The 23,862-nt window shown below is 32.4% G+C and overlaps 3 protein-coding genes across 10 annotated transcripts in view; 2 read left to right on the plus strand and 1 right to left on the minus strand.

Moving 5' to 3' along the window:
- The window catches only part of LOC140441375 (uncharacterized), a 209,791-nt gene extending 204,240 nt beyond the window's left edge, over window positions 1–5,551 (plus strand). The window contains exon 5 of the mRNA XM_072532080.1: window positions 5,351–5,551. Coding sequence (XP_072388181.1) covers window positions 5,351–5,448 — 98 coding nt within the window. The 3' untranslated portion in view covers window positions 5,449–5,551. The remainder of the gene's footprint in view (window positions 1–5,350) is intronic.
- Window positions 1–23,862, minus strand: part of rasp (protein-cysteine N-palmitoyltransferase Rasp) — a 372,840-nt gene that overhangs the window by 49,955 nt on the left and 299,023 nt on the right. For 4 of the 8 annotated variants that reach the window (XM_072532067.1, XM_072532063.1, XM_072532064.1 and 1 more), the window contains one exon: window positions 13,678–14,594. The exons of 2 other annotated variants lie outside the window; for them this stretch is intronic. In XM_072532067.1, coding sequence (XP_072388168.1) covers window positions 13,718–14,594 — 877 coding nt within the window. In that variant the 3' untranslated portion in view covers window positions 13,678–13,717. Of the gene's footprint in view, window positions 1–11,130; window positions 11,454–13,677; window positions 14,595–15,567; window positions 15,958–23,862 lie in introns of those variants that run through there. 2 more of the 8 variants (XM_072532068.1, XM_072532065.1) reach the window with 2 other exon arrangements.
- Window positions 13,509–15,486, plus strand: LOC140441376 (uncharacterized). The gene is made up of 2 exons (XM_072532083.1): window positions 13,509–13,683; window positions 14,629–15,486. The coding sequence occupies exons 1-2, from the start codon at window positions 13,509–13,511 to the stop codon at window positions 15,402–15,404; spliced, it is 951 nt and encodes a 316-aa protein (XP_072388184.1). The 3' UTR covers window positions 15,405–15,486.

Raw genomic sequence — 23,862 nt, forward strand, 5'->3', positions numbered from 1 at the left:
CATGTAAGTAATATTTTATTTATTTGTTCATTTATTAATTCATTACAGTTTAATAGACTATTTTACCAATTTGTGGGTCTTACCATGTCTGCTTAAACATTTTATTCATTTTGAAAAACCACAGACATGTAATATTGGCATAATTACTGTAATTTATATAATTTATATCATCTATCTTTGTTTATCCTTATTAGACAACACCCTAATATGGGTTTATTATTTCAGCATTTATTTAACTTTGTATCGAGACCTGAAGATGCTTTGCATATTGTAGAAAGCGAAACCGGTCGTCTGGATAGTTAAATTAAATTGATTGTGAGTAAGTCTAATTTATTATTTCTTTTACCTTTTAATTAATGGTAAGCTTGCTTTTCAAGGGTGTGACACGCGATTTTGCGGCAAAAATATTTGATGACAAGGAATTGTTTACATATCGAGCCACTATGTAGATACAAGCACCGTATGCAACTTGACTTGCAGCACTAAATCCATGTAAATCTATGCTAAGAATGTCTAAGTCAAAAAAAAAACCAAACGCGGAATTTTGATATGAGCGATTTGAGCTAAATTGGCATTAAATTTCTCCCACTGACCTATTATACGTAAATTAATTATAGGTTCATCGATTCATCCCATGAAACTTTCATCTGCTCGTTCTTGCATTAAGAGTTTTCCCTTCACAATTAAAGAGTTTAACAAACCCAGAGGGTCAAAACAAGAACTAATACATGAAAGAATGTGACGTTTTGTAATGCGGTCTAATTTAGTAACGTTATTTACATCAATTTTTAAATGATCCGATTTTGAATCCCATTTTAAACCCAAAATTTTGCAAGGTGCATCATCATGATTCAAATCGACTTTCACAGCGTTTTGATCAGAAATCTTATTTAAAAAGCGGGGCGAATTAGAAGACCATTTATGTAAAACGCTGGTTCAATATTTGATTCAATCCTCCATAAAGTACTTCAAGCTCAGAAAATTGATCGGTTCCACCTAAAATATCGTCCATATATGTTTGGGATAACAAGCGCTAGCTGCTAACGGAAATTGAGGGTTATTTTGTGCAATATCTTTATAAGTATTATATGCAATAAGTATTTTATTTCGTTAGTGTTATTATCATACAAGTTAAAGGTATAAAAGAAAAAAGAAAGTTAAGATTTTATTTCACGTACAGTGCGTCTGTGTATCCGCTTATACGTATTCCGCCTTAAAAGGGCGTAAAAATATTTGTTTTGCAGAAAAAAGGAACTGCCTAATTTTTTATTTTCCAAGTGTCGAAGAGGCATTTCAACTTGATACCGCCTGGAATCGAAAATCTGCGTGGTGGTTTGGAAAAGTGTCTCTGCAATTTTTTCTTCATCAATGAGACTGCGTAAATGGAAGTTCTTCGACTTCCCAAAATTTTTCTAACATTGTGTCGATTCTTGCGTTATGTTCCTCTTCTTTATCTTCAATATAATGCGTATTTTCTCGAGATAAAAAGGAAAATATTTGTGTTGCAAAGGATGCGTTGGTATGACTTAGATATTTCTTTGATGTGACGCAATAACATATCCTAATTGAGTATTCATTAGCGTAGGGAGATTAGCCCCTAGCGAGAGTATTTCTCCTATTAAAAGTTGAAAATACAAATTCGCGCCAATTAATAAATCAATATTACTAGGTTTCCAGAAATAGGGATCTATTAAATCGCCTTTTAACTCTAGTAGGATTTGAAAAGACAGCGGATTTAACGGAATTTGTGGCAAATTTCCTGTGATTTTGTCAATTATTGAACAAGAAACATTAAATATTTTGAAAGGGTGTACTTGCGAATGTATTTCTATATCAATCATTTCAGTACTTTTTGTTACAATATTATTTCCTAGACCAGAAATATATAATTTTTGAAATCTTGTGTCGTACTGTAATCTTTGGGCCAAACTTTTTGTAACAAAACTTTGCATACTGCATGAGTCCAACAAAGCCTTAATTATTAAAGATTGTTTGTCTCACGTATAAATTTTAACTAGTGCAGTAGGCAGAAGAACATGATTATTATTGCGTTTCACAGCAGACAATGATGTAGATTTGGTTGGGTCCATCTGAAGATTAATAGGGGAATTTTCGTTTGGAGTAATATTATTAGCCACAATATTATGGTTAGGGCTATTAGGATTAGAATTATGCCTATGTGAGTTTTCGCTTTGTTGAAGAGAACTACGTGGAAAATTAGAAGGAGCGTGGATTCGACCTTGCCATTGATATCGTTGCTGACCATTATTGTCTAAATGAAGTAAAGAGTGATGATTTTTCGTGCATAATTGACACCTGGACAAAGATTTACAGGAATACACGATATGCAAACTACTTAAACAATTAAAACATAACAATTTGGCTTTAACAAATTTATGTCTTTCCTGTGGAACCAAATTTAAAAATTGTTGACATTAATATATCTGATGCGTGCGCTCTTTGCAAAAATTACATGATTTACTATAAAAATTGCAATGATACTCTAGATGCGTTCCTTTCAAAATTACTATTATTATGACTTCTAGGTTTAGCGTTAGATTCAAATATGTTTAAATTGTCTAATACATTATACCGTTTTTGCAAAAATTCAAAAAGGCCATTACTAGATGGCAGTTCGATTGGATTGCGTTCGTTTTCAAAAGCGCTTCTAGTCTGATAATCTAGTTTCCTTTCTAAGATAAATACTAACAATGTGTCTAAATTGATTTCACCCGTTAAGTTTAAGTTTCTAATTAAATCTAATGTTTTTTTACGTGATGTGAAACGTCCTTAGTTCAAGACAATTACATTTAGTCATAGTTTTTTGATCGAATAATGTACAATACCAAGAATTTAAAAGCATATTTTTGTCTTCGTAATTAGTTTTAAGCGTTGATATAGCAATTTCTAAATTTTGATTAGTCACAGATAAAGATTTTTTAGCGTTTAGTTAAAGCGTTTTTAAATAATAAAATTTTTTGCTATCAGATCTTAATTTGGCATTATTTAACCCAAGTGCTTGAAACAAATCAAACAATGATTGCCACTTGAGCATCGCCAGAAAAAGGTTTAATTTTTTATAAGTCATTACAGCAACTTTTACAAAACAGATTCTTACAGAAATTTATCCATAGGTGCAGTTGTTACTTGAATTATTTTTAAACATATTTTTCTCTTTGTGAACAGCAAAGTTCGCTAATTGTTTATGAAATTAAATTGAAATCAATTTATTCGTTAAAACATCTAAAACAACGTTATCAAATGCCCCTGTAATTTCGTTAAAAGCTGCCATAGTCATGAGGTTACTAGTAAATCCAGCTAAAGTATCTATTACAATTACTGTTTATGCGTAAAATGTTGATCTACATTTTCTGAAACCATATTGTGTTCTGGTAGAATATGTTTTTTCTTTATTGTTTTTGCTCATTGCTCAAGACAATTTTTGGTAAGACCCTCGAATGTTTTCAACACCGATGAAGCTAATGATATGGGCATATAAGAGATTGGAATGGAATCCGGTTTGTCGTGTTTTTTTATTGAGATGATAATAAACCATTTCCAAATTTCAGGGATTGTTATTGTTCTATTGTTTATCCTGTCCATATTGCATTATATATACTAATACTAAAAGTTTTGGTACATTAGCAAAAAATTTATTCCACTCTTGCAGTGTTCATTTTTTTCTTGGTTCAATATATAATGAAACTAAACGAATGGTTTTTTATAGTAACAGCTTAAGAGCAATATATTTATGAGAAAAATTGACTTTAGTATTTACTATTATTGTTTTATAGTAAATGTTTGCTTTAATTAAAATGGCTTAAATCCAGCATTAAAATAATAATAACAGTAGTCATATTTTTGTTTATTAAACTTATTAAAATTTATTGGTTATTCCTTTATTGGATATACCTTCTTTTATACTTATTTGTTTGTATTTTGCAATACAGTTTTTTACTTTATTAATAATTTCATTTACTTATATTATTTACTTGTTTAGTGTATTTAGTGTAAGAACATCTATTGGAAATATAAACCAAAAAGGAAATTAAAAAAAGCTAATGAATAAAAAGCAAATGCATGATGTAATTTTTAAAAAGTACCTACCTTTCTGTATCACTTAAGACTAAAAAGACATTAATGGATTACGTTAAATTCAACAAAATTGTTCTTGCTAATGACTCAATACTATTTGTTTAAATAGTATTGAGTCTATTGAGTAAATACTTTTTATTTAAAAACCCATTACATTCATGACCTTCCTAATAATACTGAATTGAGATATTATAATAAATTAAACTAAAATAAAATTTTAAGGAACACTGTACCGTTACAATGAATTCGAGCGTTTACCTGTTCCCACTCTCTCTCTCTCCGAATACTTTCTACTTCCAAAGTTATTTCTAAATTCGTTGCAAGAATCTTGTATTCTTAGCCAGAGCTGTGCACGATCTTGTATCGGAACAAAATGAACAAATGCTTTTATGTGTCCCCAAACACAATAATCACAATGAATAAAATCCGGCGACCTTGCTAGCAACTGGACCGTCACTTCCAAGCCAGTGGTCTTCGTAGTTATTATCAAGAAAGTCTAATACATTCCTGCTAATGTGGGCCGGGCAGCCGTCATGTAGAAACCATAAATTTTGCCAACTATTTAAAGGCACATCATATAACAAATCAGGTAAAACATTTTGCAGGAAATGTAAGTAATTATCACCATTTAAACGAGCAGGCAATCCCAGAGGTCCAAGTAGATAATCGTAACTACTCCTATCCAGACGTTTATGCTAAACCCATGCTGATGCTTAAATTCTTCAATAACGTGGGGATTGTCACTAACGTAAGAATAATATTGTGCATTATGCACATTAAAAATTCCATTTTTTGTGAATATAGCTTTGTCGCAAAACAAAATGTATCTGAAAAAATCTTCATTTTTATTTTTCTGATTTTGTAACCATATAGCGAATTTTTCACGAGCAGAAAAACCTCATTGTAGCAGTGCTAGCACCTTTGTAAAATGAAAAGGATATGCATTTTCGTTGTGTAAGATATTTCCTACGGAGGATTTTAAAATTGTGGGATACATGGCAGATTGTATTCGAACGCTAATTTCTGGATTTTCCTTAACTTCCATTAAAATAACATGTTAATGTGCTGCTGTTACATCATGTCGATTTCTTTCATTATTTTTTTGGAACCACTAAATCTGTTTGTCTTAATTGTTGATGAATGTAAATGTTGAGTGTGGGATTACAATTGGTAAATTTTTCATGGTATTGTTACGTAAAAATATGAGTCATATTAAAAACCTGTAAACATGTGTTTATTCACTAATATGTTTTAGATTGTACGAGACCCTTCGATCAGCTGGCAGAAATCTACCTGAACGGAACCTTCCAGAAAACGGTCGAAACGATGACCCGGATTTACCTTCTAGTATAATCACCTGAATTCTCGACCGGCTGTATTTTTATATATAATAACGGAGCTTTCATGGAAGAAGGACAGTTAATTTTGAAGAAGATTCGCGGTCGCGATTTAATTGTTACGTTCGTCTAGATAAATTATGTATTATTAGTTAAATAAATTGTTGATACAAATTATCGTGCTTTTTAATAAATTAAAATAAGAACAATATAATAAATTAGTAAAGAATTAATAAATAAAATATAAATAATTATAAATAAATAAAAGACATTACAGTATCTATATTGTGCTGCTCGAGCGTTACACCTTATTTCGCCATAAATTAAAGCATATTAGCGTATTCCTCATTAGTAAAAACCATTTTTTGTTGAATTGAAAAGTTCAGAACTTTGTTGGTCTTCAGTGGAGAACCATCTAAATGAAGCCAAATGTTCGTTTAAAACTTTTTAAATATTCATATCTACGAATATGAACATTATTTTCTGCAAAGTTTGTGTGTTTTTTGTTTTTTCTTTTTTTGGTTAAGTTAGTTTTAAATAAGGAGTAAAGTGTACAGTAGATATGATAACATCGATAACATACTACATATTGAGTTAGAACTGATGAAGCTTTAGAAATATAAAGCGAAACGTCTTCAATAAACTTATGAAGTAGTTGACTTCTTTTTTTATTTGCCAACCTGAATGACCGATTAAACCTCTGAATTCACTAGTTGAATACTTTAGAAATATATATATATATATATATATATATATATATATATATATATATATATACAGTGATGAGTGTCTTACCACCCGGCAAAATAGCGGAAATTATAGAATTAAGTTGTGAGATAGTACGAGATAAAGCTAGTTTTTAGACGTGGCTATTTGACTTCAGTCATAATTATACGGATGACCTCGAAAATATTTTATTTTAATAATTTCTTATGTTAAAATAACTGATTGAATAAATTAAGATATAGTAAAAAACAGTAATTAGTAGCGATTTTAAATTATAAATCTTTAAGTTTATTTAATAATAAAAATAACTCAAATGAAATATTTGACTAAACTAAACGTAGGTATGTTCGGTCCGAAAACAATTAGTGTATGTGGAATTGGTGTAATAGTTAGAGACGTGGTCTATTGACAAGAAGATTGGGGTTCAATTTACACCAAGGATAAAATTTTTGTTTTACTCAATCAAAAAATAATAGAAAATATGATACATATTAGGTAACAAGTTTTCGAAAAACTCATTATTTACAATTTATTCTTATTCCAATATTATAAAATAGAAATACAAAATAATTCAAATTCAATTCCAGTTTTACAGTCTTCAGTTGTGAATGCAAAATAATCCGGTGAAGACTGTTTAATGTCAAATCCATCACTAAATTCTCAGTGTTAATATCAATTCCTCTGTACAGGTAATGATTTTCAAAACAATTGACAAAATTGGAATGGATGAATTGAATTCGTGAAAATGGTTTTAACGGTCGAGGAAACAGTGCAAATTGTTGTCTGGCATGTGAATGGATTATCAGACAACATGATTAGACAACAATTTGTAAATATGTTTCCAAATAGGCCGGCTCGATCAACAATTCAGTCTATTATACGTAATTTTTTTACTTATGGATCCGTGTTCACTCCAAGAGGAGTTCGTAGACGAAGGGAGGTAAATCCAGATTTGGAACTAAGGGACACTTTGATTTGTGCAAGTATTGAGCAAAATCCTACCCAATCAACATCTCGTCTCGAAGAACAATATGGAATTTCAAGATTTAGAGTAGGTAAAATTTTGAAAAGACATGGATACCGTCCCTATAAACTTCATAAATCCAACGAACAATTCCCTGGGGATCAATATAGACATTTAGAATTTTGTCAAACTGCAATGAAAATGTCACATCAAGATGAACATTTTTTAGAGAACGTTTTGTTCACCGATGAATGTACGTTTTCATTGCATGGCCGTCACAATTCAATGAATGCTCGGTATTGGTCTCGAGGAAATCCTCGTCAGATTTATGTCGCTTGTACCCAGCGTCCTCGAAAAGTAAATGTTTGGGGAGGCATAATAGGGAATCATGTCATTGGTCCATTTTTTATAGACGGTATGTTGACTGGGCGGAAATATTTGGAACTTCTGCAAAATCAAATTGTCCCAGCCCTTCGAAATTTACCAATACCTTTCGATTCCATATGGTTTCAACACGATGGTTGTCCTGCACATAATTCTCGCATCGTCAGTGAATATCTCAGTGCGACTTTTCATAATCGATTGATTAGTGGTCACGAAGATATTTTTTGGTCTGCAAGATCACCTGATCTTGCACCTAGTCCATATCAAGTAGAGATGTGTAGTTCACCATCGAAATAGTTCAAATGAACGATTCTTTCAACTGAACTAATTGAACTAGTTCATTAATTTTCATAGAACTAGTTCACTGCGAACGATTTGCATTATAAATTGTGTCTCAACTTTTGAATGAGATCATATATTTATTATTTTGTGAATGGGATGGACTGACTAGTTTAAAAAAAGAAGTGTCGATTAGCCTCAGATAACAGATCATAATTCTTATGAACGTGACAATAACATAAACAGTCTTATGTTAATATCATAATGGTTCGGATCTTATGCCCATGCATTGGCTTGAACGTTGACATGCTGTGTTGTTTCTCGTATTGTAATTTTGAAATAACAATTTTAAGTTGTGGTTAAAATGATTGATGCATCTACATAAAATATAATTTTATGCAAAAGTGAGAATGAAAATGTGTTATTGGTACTAGTTTAATAAACCGGAACCGTGTCTACGGAGATGAAATTTATATCAATGAATTCTCCTTCACTTACTAATGATTGTGCAATGATTTTTATTCGGTGCAAAGCGTTCTTTTTTATGTAATTCCGATTTAAAATATGCCCGATTTTCAAAAGCCACCGCCATTATTCGCCATATTTACCACGAAACAACAAGAAATGACAGGAATGACAACTGTTTCTTATGATCAAGAAGGGTAATTTTAACCAGTGTTGCCATAGTTATTCAAAATTATGTTTTCTAATGAAAAATAAAAATTTACCTAAAACTTAAAACGAATAAATTATTACCTACTTTTAACTGAAAAGTATAGCTTTTTTACAAGGGTCAGTTTAGATTTGGTTACGTTACTATACGTTTATTATCACGTTTTCTTATGAACAATAAAAATTTTGATAAAATTTTATTCTTATTACTGCTTTTTTACCAGCGTTAGGTTAGATTTGGTTACGTTGGTTTAGTTTTAATTTCATGTTTTCTTATGAAATATAAAAATTTTGATTTTTAATTATACAAAATTTTATTCTTATTACTGCTTTTTTACCAGCGTTAGGTTAGATTTGGTTACGTTGGTTTAGTTTTAATTTCATGTTTTCTTATGAAATATAAAAATTTTGATTTTTAATTATATTATAACATTTTTTTTATTTATATTACTGCTTTTTTTACCAGTGTTAAGTTAGATTTGGTTTATTGGTTTACATTTTTAATAATAAAATAAGACGATGGTTAACGGGTGTTTTGCACGTGGTTATTAAGATTGTATCCACCTGTTTTAATTAAGGTAATTTTCATGAAATTTTTAGATCTTTTAAAGGTTAAAACTGGCAACAATGTCAAAAGTACATAAAATTTAACTTCTTGCGCATGGCCGCCATATTTTTTTGAAATATTAAAAATCTTGATTATTTTAAACAATTTTACCCATTTTTTCATAATTTAACAGTAAAAAACAGTGAGATTTAATATGTTTTAGTTACGTTTTTTTTATTAAGACATGTATATATACTTTTCTTTGCTTTTTATGTAATTTTTTTTTATTCATACTACTTTTTTTGTTATTTCTTCTGTATTTTTGATTATTTGGGCACTTTTACTAGTTTAAAGCAAAGAAAACATTAAAATTTGAGGTTTTTTTTCACTTTTTAGGCCAAGTCCACAAAAAATTTGGCATTTTTGAGGCGTTCCGGCTTACTAAATAATTACCGTGTTATTTAATGTTCCTAGAAAATTCACTGATTTTTTTTGTAAGGTTCTTTTAGAAATAACCTAATATAGATACCTATGAGTTTAAATATACGTAAATATAAAAATAAATCATACGTGAACCATATTTATATTTAAAATGGTTAATAAAAAATAGATCTTAATAATTTTTTGCAAATAAAAAAAACGTTATTTGCAAAACATTTGAGAAATAAATTTAAAACATTTAAACCTAAACATACGATCGAAAGAAATAGTTCCGAACCCGAACTACTTGTACGGTAGTGAAAGAGTGAAAGACTGACTGAAAACCGAAGAAAACGCTCGGCCGGCGCCGAACTTGTGTGATGATAAGACGAGACATCTGGCAACCAGTTATGTTAGGGTTGGATTTCGATTTCGGTCCTACAAATAGTTCTTTCGCGAACTAGTTCACTGAACTAGTTTATTTTTGTGAAATAGTTCTCTTGAACTAGTTCGTCTAAAAGAACTAATAAGCACACCTCTAATATCAAGTCCAAACTATATGGAATTGAAGACGATAGGCCCAATTCTCTCCAAGAATTAAGAGAAAAGCTCTCTGATTCAATGAGAGGTATAAGTCCAGAAACATTAACTAATGTTAGACGAAACTTTTATAATAGATTGGGTTATTGTTCTGCCGCTAATGGAGGCGTATTCGAACATTTTTTGTAAATACATTTCATTAGAATAAAATACGTTTATTTAGAATATTTTTATAGAATTTGTACCTATTTAAACATTTTTTGTAAGTACATTTATTTAGAACGTTCTTTTATGTTTGAAGAATTTTTACTTTATTTTCGATAGTACGACATTGTTTTTTCAATAAGATTTTCATGTTTTACTTTAAACACTTCTAATAAAGACTGAAATAAATGTTGGGTGATTTAAAGCAAAACGATATAATATCTGTAAAATTTCAAATTTTAATTTTTAAAAAAGTAAAACCTTTATGTTGGATTCGAACCCTGAGCGCCTGGATGAGAACATCGTGCCTTGATACTGTTATATTTATTTAGTGATAGTTTGGGTTATTGTTCTTCTGCTGTTCAAATCATAGTAGAAATTATTCTTGGTTAATAATTTAAAACTTTAGATTAAATAATCACTATTAATTAAATTATTTTATTCACATTTTTGCTTTATTGTGGTCAATCAGTTTTTACTTTATGCGAAATTAAAAAATGGAAATACGTCACACATACGACGTTACACATAATAATTATGACCGAGGTGATTTGGCTCGAAGCTAACGTCTAAAGGTGTGAGACTATCGATAGTGGTAATGTAATGTAATGTAAATTATAGGTTTCTATCGATTATTTCTCACCTCTACGAGTTTCATCTCTTTTTAGTTCACAAGGTAACTGTTTCTATCTCTTACGTTAAAAAGCCGGGTGGTAAGACACTCATCACTGTATAAAGATTAGTATTCATAAAGTTACATTTTATTGAAAATATTATTTTAAGAAAGCAATGAAATAATAATATCAATAAAAATGAATTTTTTTGAAAACTACTTCCGGATTGGAAATCGAAGCGTAAAAGCAAAAGTAAAATGTAATAATCTGATTACAATCACTTGTGGTTTAATTCCATATAAAATAATAACTAGATGTATACTTTTAAATAGAGAACAATTTTATTACCTGAAAAAAGTCGTTTAAAAAATTCATTTCCTACATCCACTCCAGCGAAGAAATAGAAATTAGAAATCGCCGAAATCGCCAATAAAAAAGCTGCAATCAAACAATCCGTTCTCCTTTTCCACTTGTTACATGTACAGTTTTTATCGAAAGCTTTTTCTCCTTTAGGCCAATAAATTTTTTCAAAAATTATACCAGAATAGTTTAAAATCGTCCAGATAAGTATGTTGACTTCTAATCCATGCCAAATATACACAAATAAAAAGCACATAAAGCTTCTAATTAGTTTATTTGGTGTAATTCGGACCAGAGGAATATAAATATGACTAAAATAAAATCATTCAATAATCAAATCAATAAGGTTCTGTTTATATCAATATCAATCAATAGTTTAAAATCGTCCAGATAAGTATGTTGACTTCTAATCCATGCCAAATATACACAAATAAAAAGCACAAAAAGCTTCTAATTGGTTTATTTGGTGTAATTCGGACCAGGGGAATATAAATATGACTAAAATAAAATCATTAAATAATAAAATCAATAAGGTTCTTAACAGTAGCGCACCTAGAATTGGCCTCTGGGGGGGGTTTGGTTGGTCACCGAAATTTTTTTTTTATGATGTTACCTCCATTTTGAGTCCTTAAAATGTGTGAGTAACAGTGTCGCAATACGGTCCTGGGGGGGGGGGTTAACCCCCCACAGCCCCCCCTGGGTGCGCCACTGGTTCTGAACCTACTTTCTCGCGGCATGTCTAATTTAAATATTATGTTTATAGGGATTAAGCCACAATTATTGGTTGTAATGAAAATCACATTAACTAACCAGTATTTCACGTTTAGATTTCCACTCGGTAAATCGTTCTCAAAGATATTATTAAAAAAATTCTGCGAAAATGTATAACCAAAGCATAGACGTATAGATTAACACAGAGTGAGCATGCTAGCAACAAGCAGTGACAACATATCTTGCGTTTGTTCGATCCGTCCCCTCTAACGTATTGAAACTCCTCATTCGCTCCCTGCCGACCAAAAAGAGACACTGCTATATAATTATTTTATGTAAGACAGAGAAACAAATGACAAAGAAAACAAAGATGGTGTCGTCACTTTGCTCTATGTCGCTCTACAAACTACTCGGTATATGTTAATACAGGTGAGTCATGAGGAACTTTACATACTTCTACCATATGTAGAGTCCCTCAGGGAGCATATCATGTGGCCACTAAAAAATGTCAACTCCTCTTCTTTATTAATTAACAGGGTGATTTGTGTAATTGACCATTTATTTCACTTTACTGTAGTGTTTATACGGCTCATTTGATTTTTTTAATTTTTGCATTATACCATTATACAGTACACTACTATCAAGCATTCGACTGGTATTAGCTAAACTAAAAAATTCCAGGACTGGCTTTGGAAAAATTAATTTAGGGATTCGTATTAAATATTACACCCTGTATATATTTTTTTTAAAATGCAATAGGTGATTTTCAAACTACATAAATAGCCAATGAAAACGACATATGCGACAATGTTGTCGCACTTTCATTAAATTTTTAGTGAACGATCAAATCTTACCAAAAATAGAACAACCATAATGAAGTATCAAATTATAAGGTAATTAATTTAAACAAATGTTATAAATTTCAAACATTTTAATTGAAATGATAAACTGAGTCACTGCACAACAAAAAACAGTAACTACTAACAATAACGAAGAACAATTTAAAAAAAAAACTAAAAATATGTACATAGTTATGATAAACCCATAAAATAGAACTGGAAAAGATACAATAATGGTAACAAAATAAAAATAATTCAAAATAGATTTTCGAAATGGAACCCTGCAGCCTGTACACATTTTTGTTGCCGAATTGTTAATTGACGTATTGAATTACGGATACTCTGGGGATCGTTTCTAATAGTATTACAACAATGTATAATGCTATCAATTAATTGTTGTCGGTTATTAATATTCACTGCGTAAACTAGTTGCTTCAATCGTCCCCAAATTTGGTAATCAACGGGATTGAAATCAGGTGATCTTGAAGGCCACGAAATAGGACCTGCACGTCCTATCCACCTGTTGCCATAAACATTAGAGCAGTAACAGATGACAAGCGGTCGACGCGCCTTCAGAAACAGCGCGGTTGTAACTTACTAAGAAATGAAGCTGCTTATTTACATGAAAACGCGCCTTTCGAAAAACGCGCAGTCGCCGCTGAGCAACCGCTCGGGACTTTGTGTCCGCGCCTTCAACACAAAACGCGCGGTTGACAAAGTACATTGGAACACATCGGCCTATGCAGTTGGAAGGCGCAGTTTGTGCAGTGTGGTGTATTATCAGTTATAATTTAATAATCTAAAAATATCAAAAATATGGGCGAAGAATTTAATACAGATAAATTCATTGATGAAATTCAAAAAAGACCAGCCATTTGGGACATGACTAATAGCGAATATAGCAATAAAATTATTAAAAAAAACGCTTGGGAGGAGATAGTGTTAATTTTTTGCCACAACGAAGATACCGATGAAAAGAAAAAAATATTAGGTAAGAACTTTTTTTATTATTGTTTTTTTACAATTCAAATCATGCTATTTTGCCAGTCCACTTTGCCTTCATTAACGAAATAATGCATAAATTTATTTCGTACATTTTCTGTCACTCTTCCAGTGCGTCGAGTGGAGGATTGTTGTAGATTAGTTAGCGGTGCTGTATAAAGCGTCTCTTCAAACGTAGAACCATCTCTTTGCCTAACATAATTGTGGAGTACGCAAATAGCTTTCACAATATCTTCAGCGAAATTAATATTTACATCTAACGGTCGATGTAATATTCGCCATTTGTTGCACATGATACCAAATGTACATTCGATATACCGTCTTGCAAGAGTTAAACGATAATTAAAAATTTTTTTTTCGTACGTGAGTAATTTTCCACCAAATGGTTTCATTAAATTTTCCATCAGAGCAAAAGCTTCATCACCCACTATTACATAGGGCACAATGGACCCACCTGTTATTGCCGTTGGTTCAGGAATGTTCAGTGTCTTCTCCATAAGCATTCTGTACAATGTAGATTCTTGAAATACTCCCGAGTCGCTATTTTTCCCATATGCACCAATATCAACCCATGTAAAACAATAATTTGCATCACACAATGCTAGTAGTAGTAGTGAGAAAAAGTGTTTATAATTATAATATAGTGAAGCAGACTGTGCCGGTTGGAATAACCGTATATGTTTCCCATCGATTGCGCCAATGCAGTTAGGAAACTTAGCGTGTTTCTCAAACCCGTTAGCAATTTCTCTCCATTTATCTGCTGTGGGTATTTCCATTACTACAGTTTTTAGTTCTCTCCATAACACTTTACATACTTCATGAATTATTCCTGCCACAGTAGACCTTCCAATCTTATAAGAATAATGTAATTCACCCATAGAACATCCACTTGCCAAATATCTGCAACAAAGTAACAATATTTTATCTATTACAGGAACATCATTACAAAAAAAATGGAAGAGCATAAGGGATCACTATGTCAAACAAGACAAAAAAAACAAGATGCTAAAATCGGGCTCCGGCGCAAAACCAACAAGCACGTACATTCATTATAATAGGTTGAGGTTCCTGCAAAACTCAGTTCAAAAAAATGTTACTGAAAGTAACTTCGGTCCAGAAGTACATGCAGAACTTCCAATATCAGAAGTGGAAAATGGTAGTGTGCAGAATTCGTCTTTGGAAGCGACTGTTTCTACACCTACAGGGGAACGCCAAAAAACAAAAAAACTTAAACTTCATCCGGCTGATCAGCACTTTGCTAATATATTAGAAAAAAGTTTAGCACAAAGACAAGTGCCAGACAAACAGGATGAACAAGATGAAGATAAATTATTCTGTTTGTCTCTTTTTAAAGAAATAAAGAAAATACCGGAGAATAAACGTTTAAAAACAAAAATTGATATATATAATTTAATATTGCAAAAACAGACGCCCGAGCCAGAGAAAATTTTCCCAAGTACGTCTAATTATATGAGTTCAGCACCGCCATTACCAAGGTATTCTATACCACACACTCAGCAGTATTGCCCGGCTATTCCATCATCTCAACCTAGTTATACACCTGGACGTGGGACATATACAAGTTACAACGATTCCATTTTTTCTCCAAGTAATGAACAGTTACAAGATATGAGTATGACATCACCAGCTTCCACAGTTGCCACTTACTCCTCACAGGAATCCGAATTAGATTTATTTATTGACAATTAAAGGTATTATATCTAGTCGTTTTGAATCTAATTTTAAGATAGTAAAACCCGCAATTTTTTTATTTTTATTTTTTATGATTCATTAAAATACGTTATATATAAATATATATATATATATATATATATATATATATATATATAATTAATAGTATAAATATAATTACCTTAGCGTTATTATGAGTTTTTCTTCTGGTGAAATACAATATCGTACTGCATTGACACTGGCTGTTATTTCATGTCTAATAAGTGCTAACAGTGCATCAAATGATGTCGTCGACATCCGAAAGTAATTAAAAAATTTAGGTCCATGTTGCCTGAGATTTGGGTAGAGGGTAATGTATAAACTATTCGTTAACCGGTTTCTTAGAATTGGATGCACCCAATACCTCCTTCGTCTTTGCTGACGTCGTTTCATCCTTCTATATAACACCCAAAAGCACACCGCTGATTCAATGTCCATCGTCGATGAAAACTTATACACTACTATTTTCTATTTTGTAGCGCTACATGTGAACACTACCGAAAAGGGCAACAAGCAGTCAACGCGCGTTAAAGGCGCCTCGGCCGCTTGTCATCTGTGGCCACCCTTATTGAGATGTTGTCTCACTGCCAGTAAAAAGTGTGGGGGTTCCCCATCATGCTGAAAATACATCCCTCGGATAGCAACGTTCGCGTTGGCTAGCAAATTCGGCAAAATATTTTGTGGAAAGTTCAAATAGACCTGCCCTGTTAAAGGACTATCAAAAAAGTGAGGACCTACTAATTGGTTCTTTATGACACCAATCCACATCATCCGACGTTCTCGAATAGCATGGGGATTTTCTTCTGCCCACACATGTGAATTTCGTGAATTATTTATCCCGTCTCTGGTAAATTGGGCGTCATCTGTAAATAGTGTCCTGTATAGCGTTGGTCGATTATTGTTAATCCATCTACAAAATTCCAACCTATCGATCTCATCTCCAGCATGTAGTCGCTGAACCATTTGAATGTGATATGGGTATAGATTATTTTTTTGTAAGACTCTACTTACTTTTGATTGAGTAACATTGAGTTCTCGACTTACTTGTCTAGTGCTTATTGTAGGGTTCATAGTAACGGCGTCCATAATGTCATCTTCCTGCACTTCATCTACATGTCGCTCTGTTGTTCCACTAGGAAAAGTGCCATTTTCTCGCAAATCATTAAAAACTGACCCAAATGTTGGATGACTGGGAGTTCGACGATTAGGAAATCTCCTGCGATATTCTCTACTAGCAGCCCTACCATTCCCATTACAGAATCCATAAACAAATATTATGTCTGCATATTCTGTGGTCGAAAACTGATGTGGCATTTTGAACGAAAGACACAAAAGCTCTACCAAAACTAACACAATGTACTTAACGTAGATATGACAGAAGAAATATGTATTCTTGTACACATAAATAACAATTGATAATGACAATAATGACAATGGGTATAAAATATCAAGAAACGTCAAACGGTCAACGCCAACCTTCATTTTAAACTTTTTTAGATTTATTTTTATTTAGTACAGTTGATGCAATGTATTATTATTTGACATAAAATTTTAAACTATAACATAGACATAAAATTTCGAAACTATCTTACCGATTTTTCTATCAGATGTCGCTATTGCGTCCATAACGAAGCCATGTTATTGTTGCTTCTAATAAGACAGAGAATTTTATTTTTCACGTTAAGAACGGCTATGAATAACTATTCTGATGAGACTTATTAAGTCGAAATACGTATCAATAGATACATAGACGCTTTGAACGTGAAATCAAATCTTTTCTGTCTTTTTCATTTTTCATTTTTTTCATAAAATTTTAATCATTTACAATCAACAAAAACTAACACATACAAGAGGTTTGACTTTTTAATCAATGTAATTTATTATTTATCGAAAATAATGCCCCAATACGATCTATGAGTAAAAATTTAAAATTGAAAAACAATTGATTCTATCGTAGAGATAATACAAAGTGACAGTAAAGATGTTAATTTTCTACGTATTAGATTATGTTGTAGGAACTCATTTTAATTAAAATGTTTGAAATTTATAACATTTGTTTAAATTAATACCTTATAATTTGATACTTCATTATGGTTGTTCTATTTTTGGTAAGATTTGATCGTTCACTAAAAATTTAATAAAAGTGCGACAACATTGTCGCATATGTCGTTTTCATTGTCTATTTATGTAGTTTGAAAATCACTTATTGCATTTTAAAAAAAATTTATACAGGGTGTAATATTTAATACGAATCCCTAAATTAATTTTTCCAAAGCCAGTCCTGGAATTTTTTAGTTTAGCTAATACCAGTCGAATGCTTGATAGTAGTGTACTGTATAATGCAAAAATGAAAAAAATCAAATGAGCCGTATAAACACTACAGTAAAGTGAAATAAATGGTCAATTACACAAATCACCCTGTTAATTAATAAAGAAGAGGAGTTGACATTTTTTAGTGGCCACATGATATGCTCCCTGAGGGACTCTACATATGGTAGAAGTATGTAAAGTTCCTCATGACTCACCCTGTATATACGCCTATGAACCAAAATTGTTTATTTTAGGTTAAATAATTGACATGCTTGGTCCCGATCTTCTAGGTAGCAGCATGTAAATGGCTGAAAAAATTTGATTACTCAGCTATTATTGGTATATTCTTGTTGTTGACTTCTTTTTGTATTGGCAACCAAAGCCTGCTACATTTGTGGTCTGTGTTCGTTGTCCCATGCATGTTTGCATAACTGGATTTCTCGAAGTCTCTATTTTTGACGTATCTTTCTTACTCGTTTATCCCGGCACTTAGTGGTCTTGCAGTTTCCCTTATGTAGAAATTATTGCAAGTTATTTTATAGGTGCAGTTTTTTTTATTTTTCTTGTGTGTTGTTGGGTTTGGTTTTGTGATAGGACAGATCTTTGTTCGTTGTTTTGAATGTTGTACTTTCCTCTTTAGTTTTTCTGATAAGCCCTTTATATATAGTATTGTTGTTATCTTTTAGTCCCTTCTTATGAGTGTTTCTGGATTGTTTGTGGTGTTTTGTTATTTTTTTTCTCTAATCTTCTAGAATTCCTTGTTTATAAATGACAATGGGTAGTTATTTTTAGTCAAAACCTTGTTAGCAGGTTTTTTTATACCTGAAATGCATTTTCATTGGAGGAAGTGCTTTGATCTTTATCATATCATCAACCTGTATGCGTCCACTGCTGGACATAGGTCTCCCTCAGCTCTTTTCATCTGTCTCTGTCTTGCACGACTTGCATCCAGTTATTGCTAACACGCTTCAGGTCGTCAGTCCATCTAGTTGGTGGGCATCCTGTGCTCCGTATTGCTTCTTGCCTTGGTCTCCACTCTAAAATACGTTTTGTCCATCGGTTGTCTGATGATCTGGCGACATTTCATCCATTTAAACGACGCGATTTTTTCGATAGCGTCTGTTGTTTTTGTTCTACGACGTATTTCTTCGTTTGGGATTCGGTCTCTCAGAGAGGCACCTACATAACATCTGGCGCTCAGTAGCCATCTGAGTCACGCGAATCTTATTAACTACCTTTTTGTGAGTGTTAATGTTTCCGCTCCATAAGTGAGTACAGGTAACACACATTGGTCAAAGATTTTCCTTTTGAGGCATATGGGTAGATCCAATTTAAATACATAGTTTAATTTACCGAACGCTGCCCAGGCTAATCCTATGCGACGTGGGAGCTGACATGTCTGGTTATCTCTGCCCAACCGAATTTCAGGTCCTAGGTACTTATACGATGTAGTCTGAACAATATCCCTTCCATCAACAGCAATATTTCGATTTAGCACCAGATTAGTCATTAAGATAGCGTGATATAATTTTTCAAACATTATTATTGCATCATCCATACGATCGGCTATAAGGACGATGTCATCTGCAAATCTCAAATGACTGAGCTTCTCTCCATTTATGTTGATACCGTGCTCGTTCAGATATGCCTTCTTACAAGTATGTTCTAAAAGCGTCGTGAATAGCTTTGAAGAGACTGTGTCTCCTTGCCTTACTCCTCGCTGTATACAGAATTTATTTGTTTCTTGTTCAGACAGAATTACGCTATCTGTGGCATTTTGGTAGATATATTTGATTATGTTAGTGTAGCGATGGTCTATTCGACATTCTGTCAATGCTTTTAACATTTTCTGATGGCTTATGGTATCGAATGCTTTCTTGTAGTCGACAAATATCAGTGCCAATGGTTTGTGGTATTCTGCAGACTTCTCTATCAGGTTCTTTATCACTAGTAAGTGGTCGTTAGTGCTGTATCCCGATCTAAATCCAGCTTGTTCTCTAGGCTGATAGAAATCTAATTTAGCGTCCATTCTTTTTTTGATAACTTTTGTGAAAAGTTTATATATGTGTGAAAGCAAACTGAGGGGACGGTAGTTTTTTTAAATCTGTTATGTTTCCTTGCTTGTGTAATAAAGTAATGACTGCATTATTCCATTGAGAAGGAGTTTTTCCTTGGTAGATGCATTCGGTGAAAAGCTTGGTCAAAGCCTGGATAATATTATATCCACCTAGTTTGATCGCTTCGATCACTACTCCGTCATCGCCAGGGATTTGTTATTTTTCATTTCTAAAAGTGCCGTTTTGATTTCGTATGGTGTTATTTCTGGCATTAATTCTGATCCCTGGTTTGTGATTTTGGGCAGGGGCTGATCTTGCCTTTCGTCGGTGCTCTTATACATTTCGCGATAAAAGGATTCGACAAACTCTATCATATAGGAGTAGTTTAAATATCGGTTGGTATGGGTTGATTTTTTGTAGACTTTGGTTGCATATCCTGTGTCTTCTTTTGTGATTATCACATCAAGAAAATGAAAGTGAATTATTGTTTTCTTGTTCCATAGTGAATTTAATTGATTTTTCTTTATTGTTTGATGTCTTTTTGTTGATGATTCTTCTTTGTTGTTTGTCCTATTTGTGTACAATGTTTTGTTCGAAATCCTCCATGAATATATCTGCTGATAATGGAGATAAGGATGAGCCCATGGCTAATCCGAAATTTTATTTAGAGAAATCATTATCTAGTTGAAAATAAGTGTTATCTGTGCAAAGTGTTAGTAGGCTCCATGATAGCTGATACATTCAGTTTGCTTTTTGTTGTCAATGTATCATCTCTCTAGTTTGCATCTTATTATTTTTAAAGTTTTGTCCAATGGTACATTGGTGAACAGACTGCTGATATTAAAACTGATTAGCGTATTGTTGGAATTGTAATGTATTTCTACTAATTTTTGCAAGAATTGCTGTAAGTTTTTGATAAAAATGTGTAGTGTGTTAGAGCCTGTATTACGCCTAGGAGAAAATTTGACAGTCTGCTGTAAGGAGAACCCATGCTGCTGCAAATCAGTACATAAAGAAAAAGTTTGCCTGAGACCTTAACCCCTTAGACCCTAACGAAAAAAAAGTAGCAAACCCATGAACAGAATGTAGTAGGCATTGGTTGCCACTACTAAAAGAAGAAGTCACCACAACAAGAATATACCAACAATAACTGAGTAACAAGAGGTTGAAAAACATCAGCTACAATCTTATACACAATACACATGCAAAAAAATACACAAATCTACGTTTTCACAATTTACGTTACATAATCATAATTACTGTACAGTATACATAGACATATAACACGCAAAACAATCAGTTTTTGATATTCCTAGATAAAAACTAAACTTTCTAAACACAATTCTCAGATTTTTTCAGTCATTTACAAGCTGCTACCTACAAGATCGAGGCCAACCATGTCAATTTGAAATGATATAAACTAAAACAAACAAATTTGGTTTTATAAATTTTCGTAGAATTTTTATAATAATATTTTTGGGAACGATTTCCGGAGCGGAAGTCGAAACGTCAAATACTAAGTTAAAAATGTAATGTTCATTACGGCCAACAGTTGTGGCTTAATCCCATATAAACATAATATTTAAATTAAATTATTATATGTAATATATAAAAACCTCATTGTCACAGTGTTTGTTATCGAACTCCTCCGAAACGGCGTGGCCAATTGTCATGAATTATTTTTTAATATATTTGGTAGATCTGAGAATAGGTCGTGCAAATAGAAGATCAAATAAGGACAAAAAACTTAGAAGAAGAAGAAGATATTAACCAACTATGGGCAAATATACGAGATATTGTGTTACAGAAATCCATTCAAATATTGGGCAAAACCAAGTCAGAAAAAAGAAATCATTGGTTTGATCATGAGTGCGAAATGGCCACAAATACACGGAGAAAAAAGAAAGAAGTACACGGAGAAAAAAAAGAAGAGTATAGACGTCTTAGAAGAGAGGAAAAACGTATCCATCGACGTAAGAAGAGGGAATACGAACAGAACACTCCCAGTGAGATACAAAGTTTGTTCGATAAAAGTGAAACGAGGAACACTTAAACCACGATTAAAAATTTGTAAAGGCACTAACGGTGAAATTCTACATGATAAAAACTCAGTTCTTAACAGAAGGGCACAACATTTCAGCGAACATCTGAACATTGTGGTAAACGAGGAAAAAACCAAATATATGTTGGTTTCTAAAAACCCTCAAAATATCCAACAGACAATTCAAATTAACAACCATACCTTTGAGCAAGTCAAAGAATTTACATATCTTGGATCGTTAGTAAACGCAAAAAACACGACAAGCGACGAAATAAAAAGACGCATAGCAATAGCAAACAGAACTGTTCACGGCCTCCAGAAACATTTAAAAAATAAAAATATAAAACGTGCAGTAAAGCTTAATATATACAGGACCTTAATAAGATCGGTTTTGATATATGGGGCTGAAACGTGGATCTTATCTTAAAATGATAAAAGACTTCTTGGTATTTTTGAGAGAAAAATTCTTAGAAAGATTTTTGGGGCCGTAAATAGACTAGACGTCCTGAGACGGTACCGTCTCAGGACTTGCAACTTAATGTAGAGTCATATGTCGCCATGTTACCAATCCAACGGTAACTTTACCATCTTAATTTTAAACTAGACATAATGTAAACTAAATTTCATTTAGTAATTTTTAAAGGGTTTTTACCCCCATATTTAGTGGCTACATCCATGTATTAACCTGACACTGATGATGGAATACTTATTCCGAAAACGTTTTGTCAATTTAACATAGCCCAACTGGGTTTTTTATATACCTTTTTATAAAGGATTTGATTGAAAAAATTTTGTACCTTTCTGTCACTGCATGCCTAAATGAAACTGTTCTCCAAAATAAAGATTTTAATCACCACTCAATGTCTTCGTTCTCAGCCTTGGTTATCTTTCTTTTGTAAACTTGCCTTGAAAAATACTCCACAATGTTTTAATTATCAGCTTCCACCATTTTAGAATATTTTTCTTCTTAATAGTATTTAAAAATCAGTAAAATATTGTTCTTTCCTCTTTTCTATTTATTCTCCTTTCTAATAATCTTTTTTTCTCTTCCAATCACCAAATATATTATATAATTTTAATTTTCAATTAATACTTTCTTGCATTATCCAATCACCATTTATACATAACATAATTTTTAATCTTCAATAATATTCTCTTTATTCTGTTTCTTAATCTTCATTGAACTTACTATATTGAACATTTCACCAACTGACTGACGGTATTCTATCTTGAACTTACTGAACAACTGACTTCACTATATTGAAAATATAACCGACTGACTTTATACTGACTTCATACTAACTGTCCGTTTTTTTTTCAAATCACCGAGTATTTATATCTTTTCAATGTTCCAGAATCATCTGGCAAGAAATCATATTCGAATTGTTCTATTTCCTAAATAACGGGTGTTTTTTTTAGAGGTATAGAACTTTAAAGTGGAATAAAACAAAGATTATTTTTTATATGAACAGGAAATTAACTTTATTTGAAAGATAATTTTTTGACATTATATTTTAAATATGATATCTGGCATATGACCACCAAGGCTGGCTCTGACGTAGTCTAATCTGGAGGTCCAATTTTCGACAACTTTTTCTACTATTTGTGGCCGTATATCGGCAATAACGCGGCGAATGTTGTTCTCCAGTTCGTCAATAGCGACTTCACATAACCCCACAGAAAATAGTCTAACGGTGTTAAATCGCACGAACTTGGAGGCCAATTCACGGGTCCTAAACGCGAGATTATGCGGTTACCAAACGTTTCCCTCAATAAATCCATTGTGGCACGAGCTGTGTGACATGTTGCGCCGTCTTGCTGAAACCACAGCTCCTGCACATTATGGTTGTTCAATTCAGGAATAAAAAAGTCAGTAATCATGGCTCTATAGCGGTCACCATTGACTGTTACGTTCTGACCAGCATTGTTTTTAAAGAAGTACGGACCAATGATTCCACCAGCCCACAAAGCACACCAAACAGTCAATTTTTCTGGATATAGTGGTTTCTCAACATATAGTTGAGGATTA

Source organism: Diabrotica undecimpunctata, chromosome 5 (assembly GCF_040954645.1).
Source record: "Diabrotica undecimpunctata isolate CICGRU chromosome 5, icDiaUnde3, whole genome shotgun sequence".
Taxonomy (NCBI): Eukaryota; Metazoa; Arthropoda; class Insecta; order Coleoptera; family Chrysomelidae; genus Diabrotica; species Diabrotica undecimpunctata.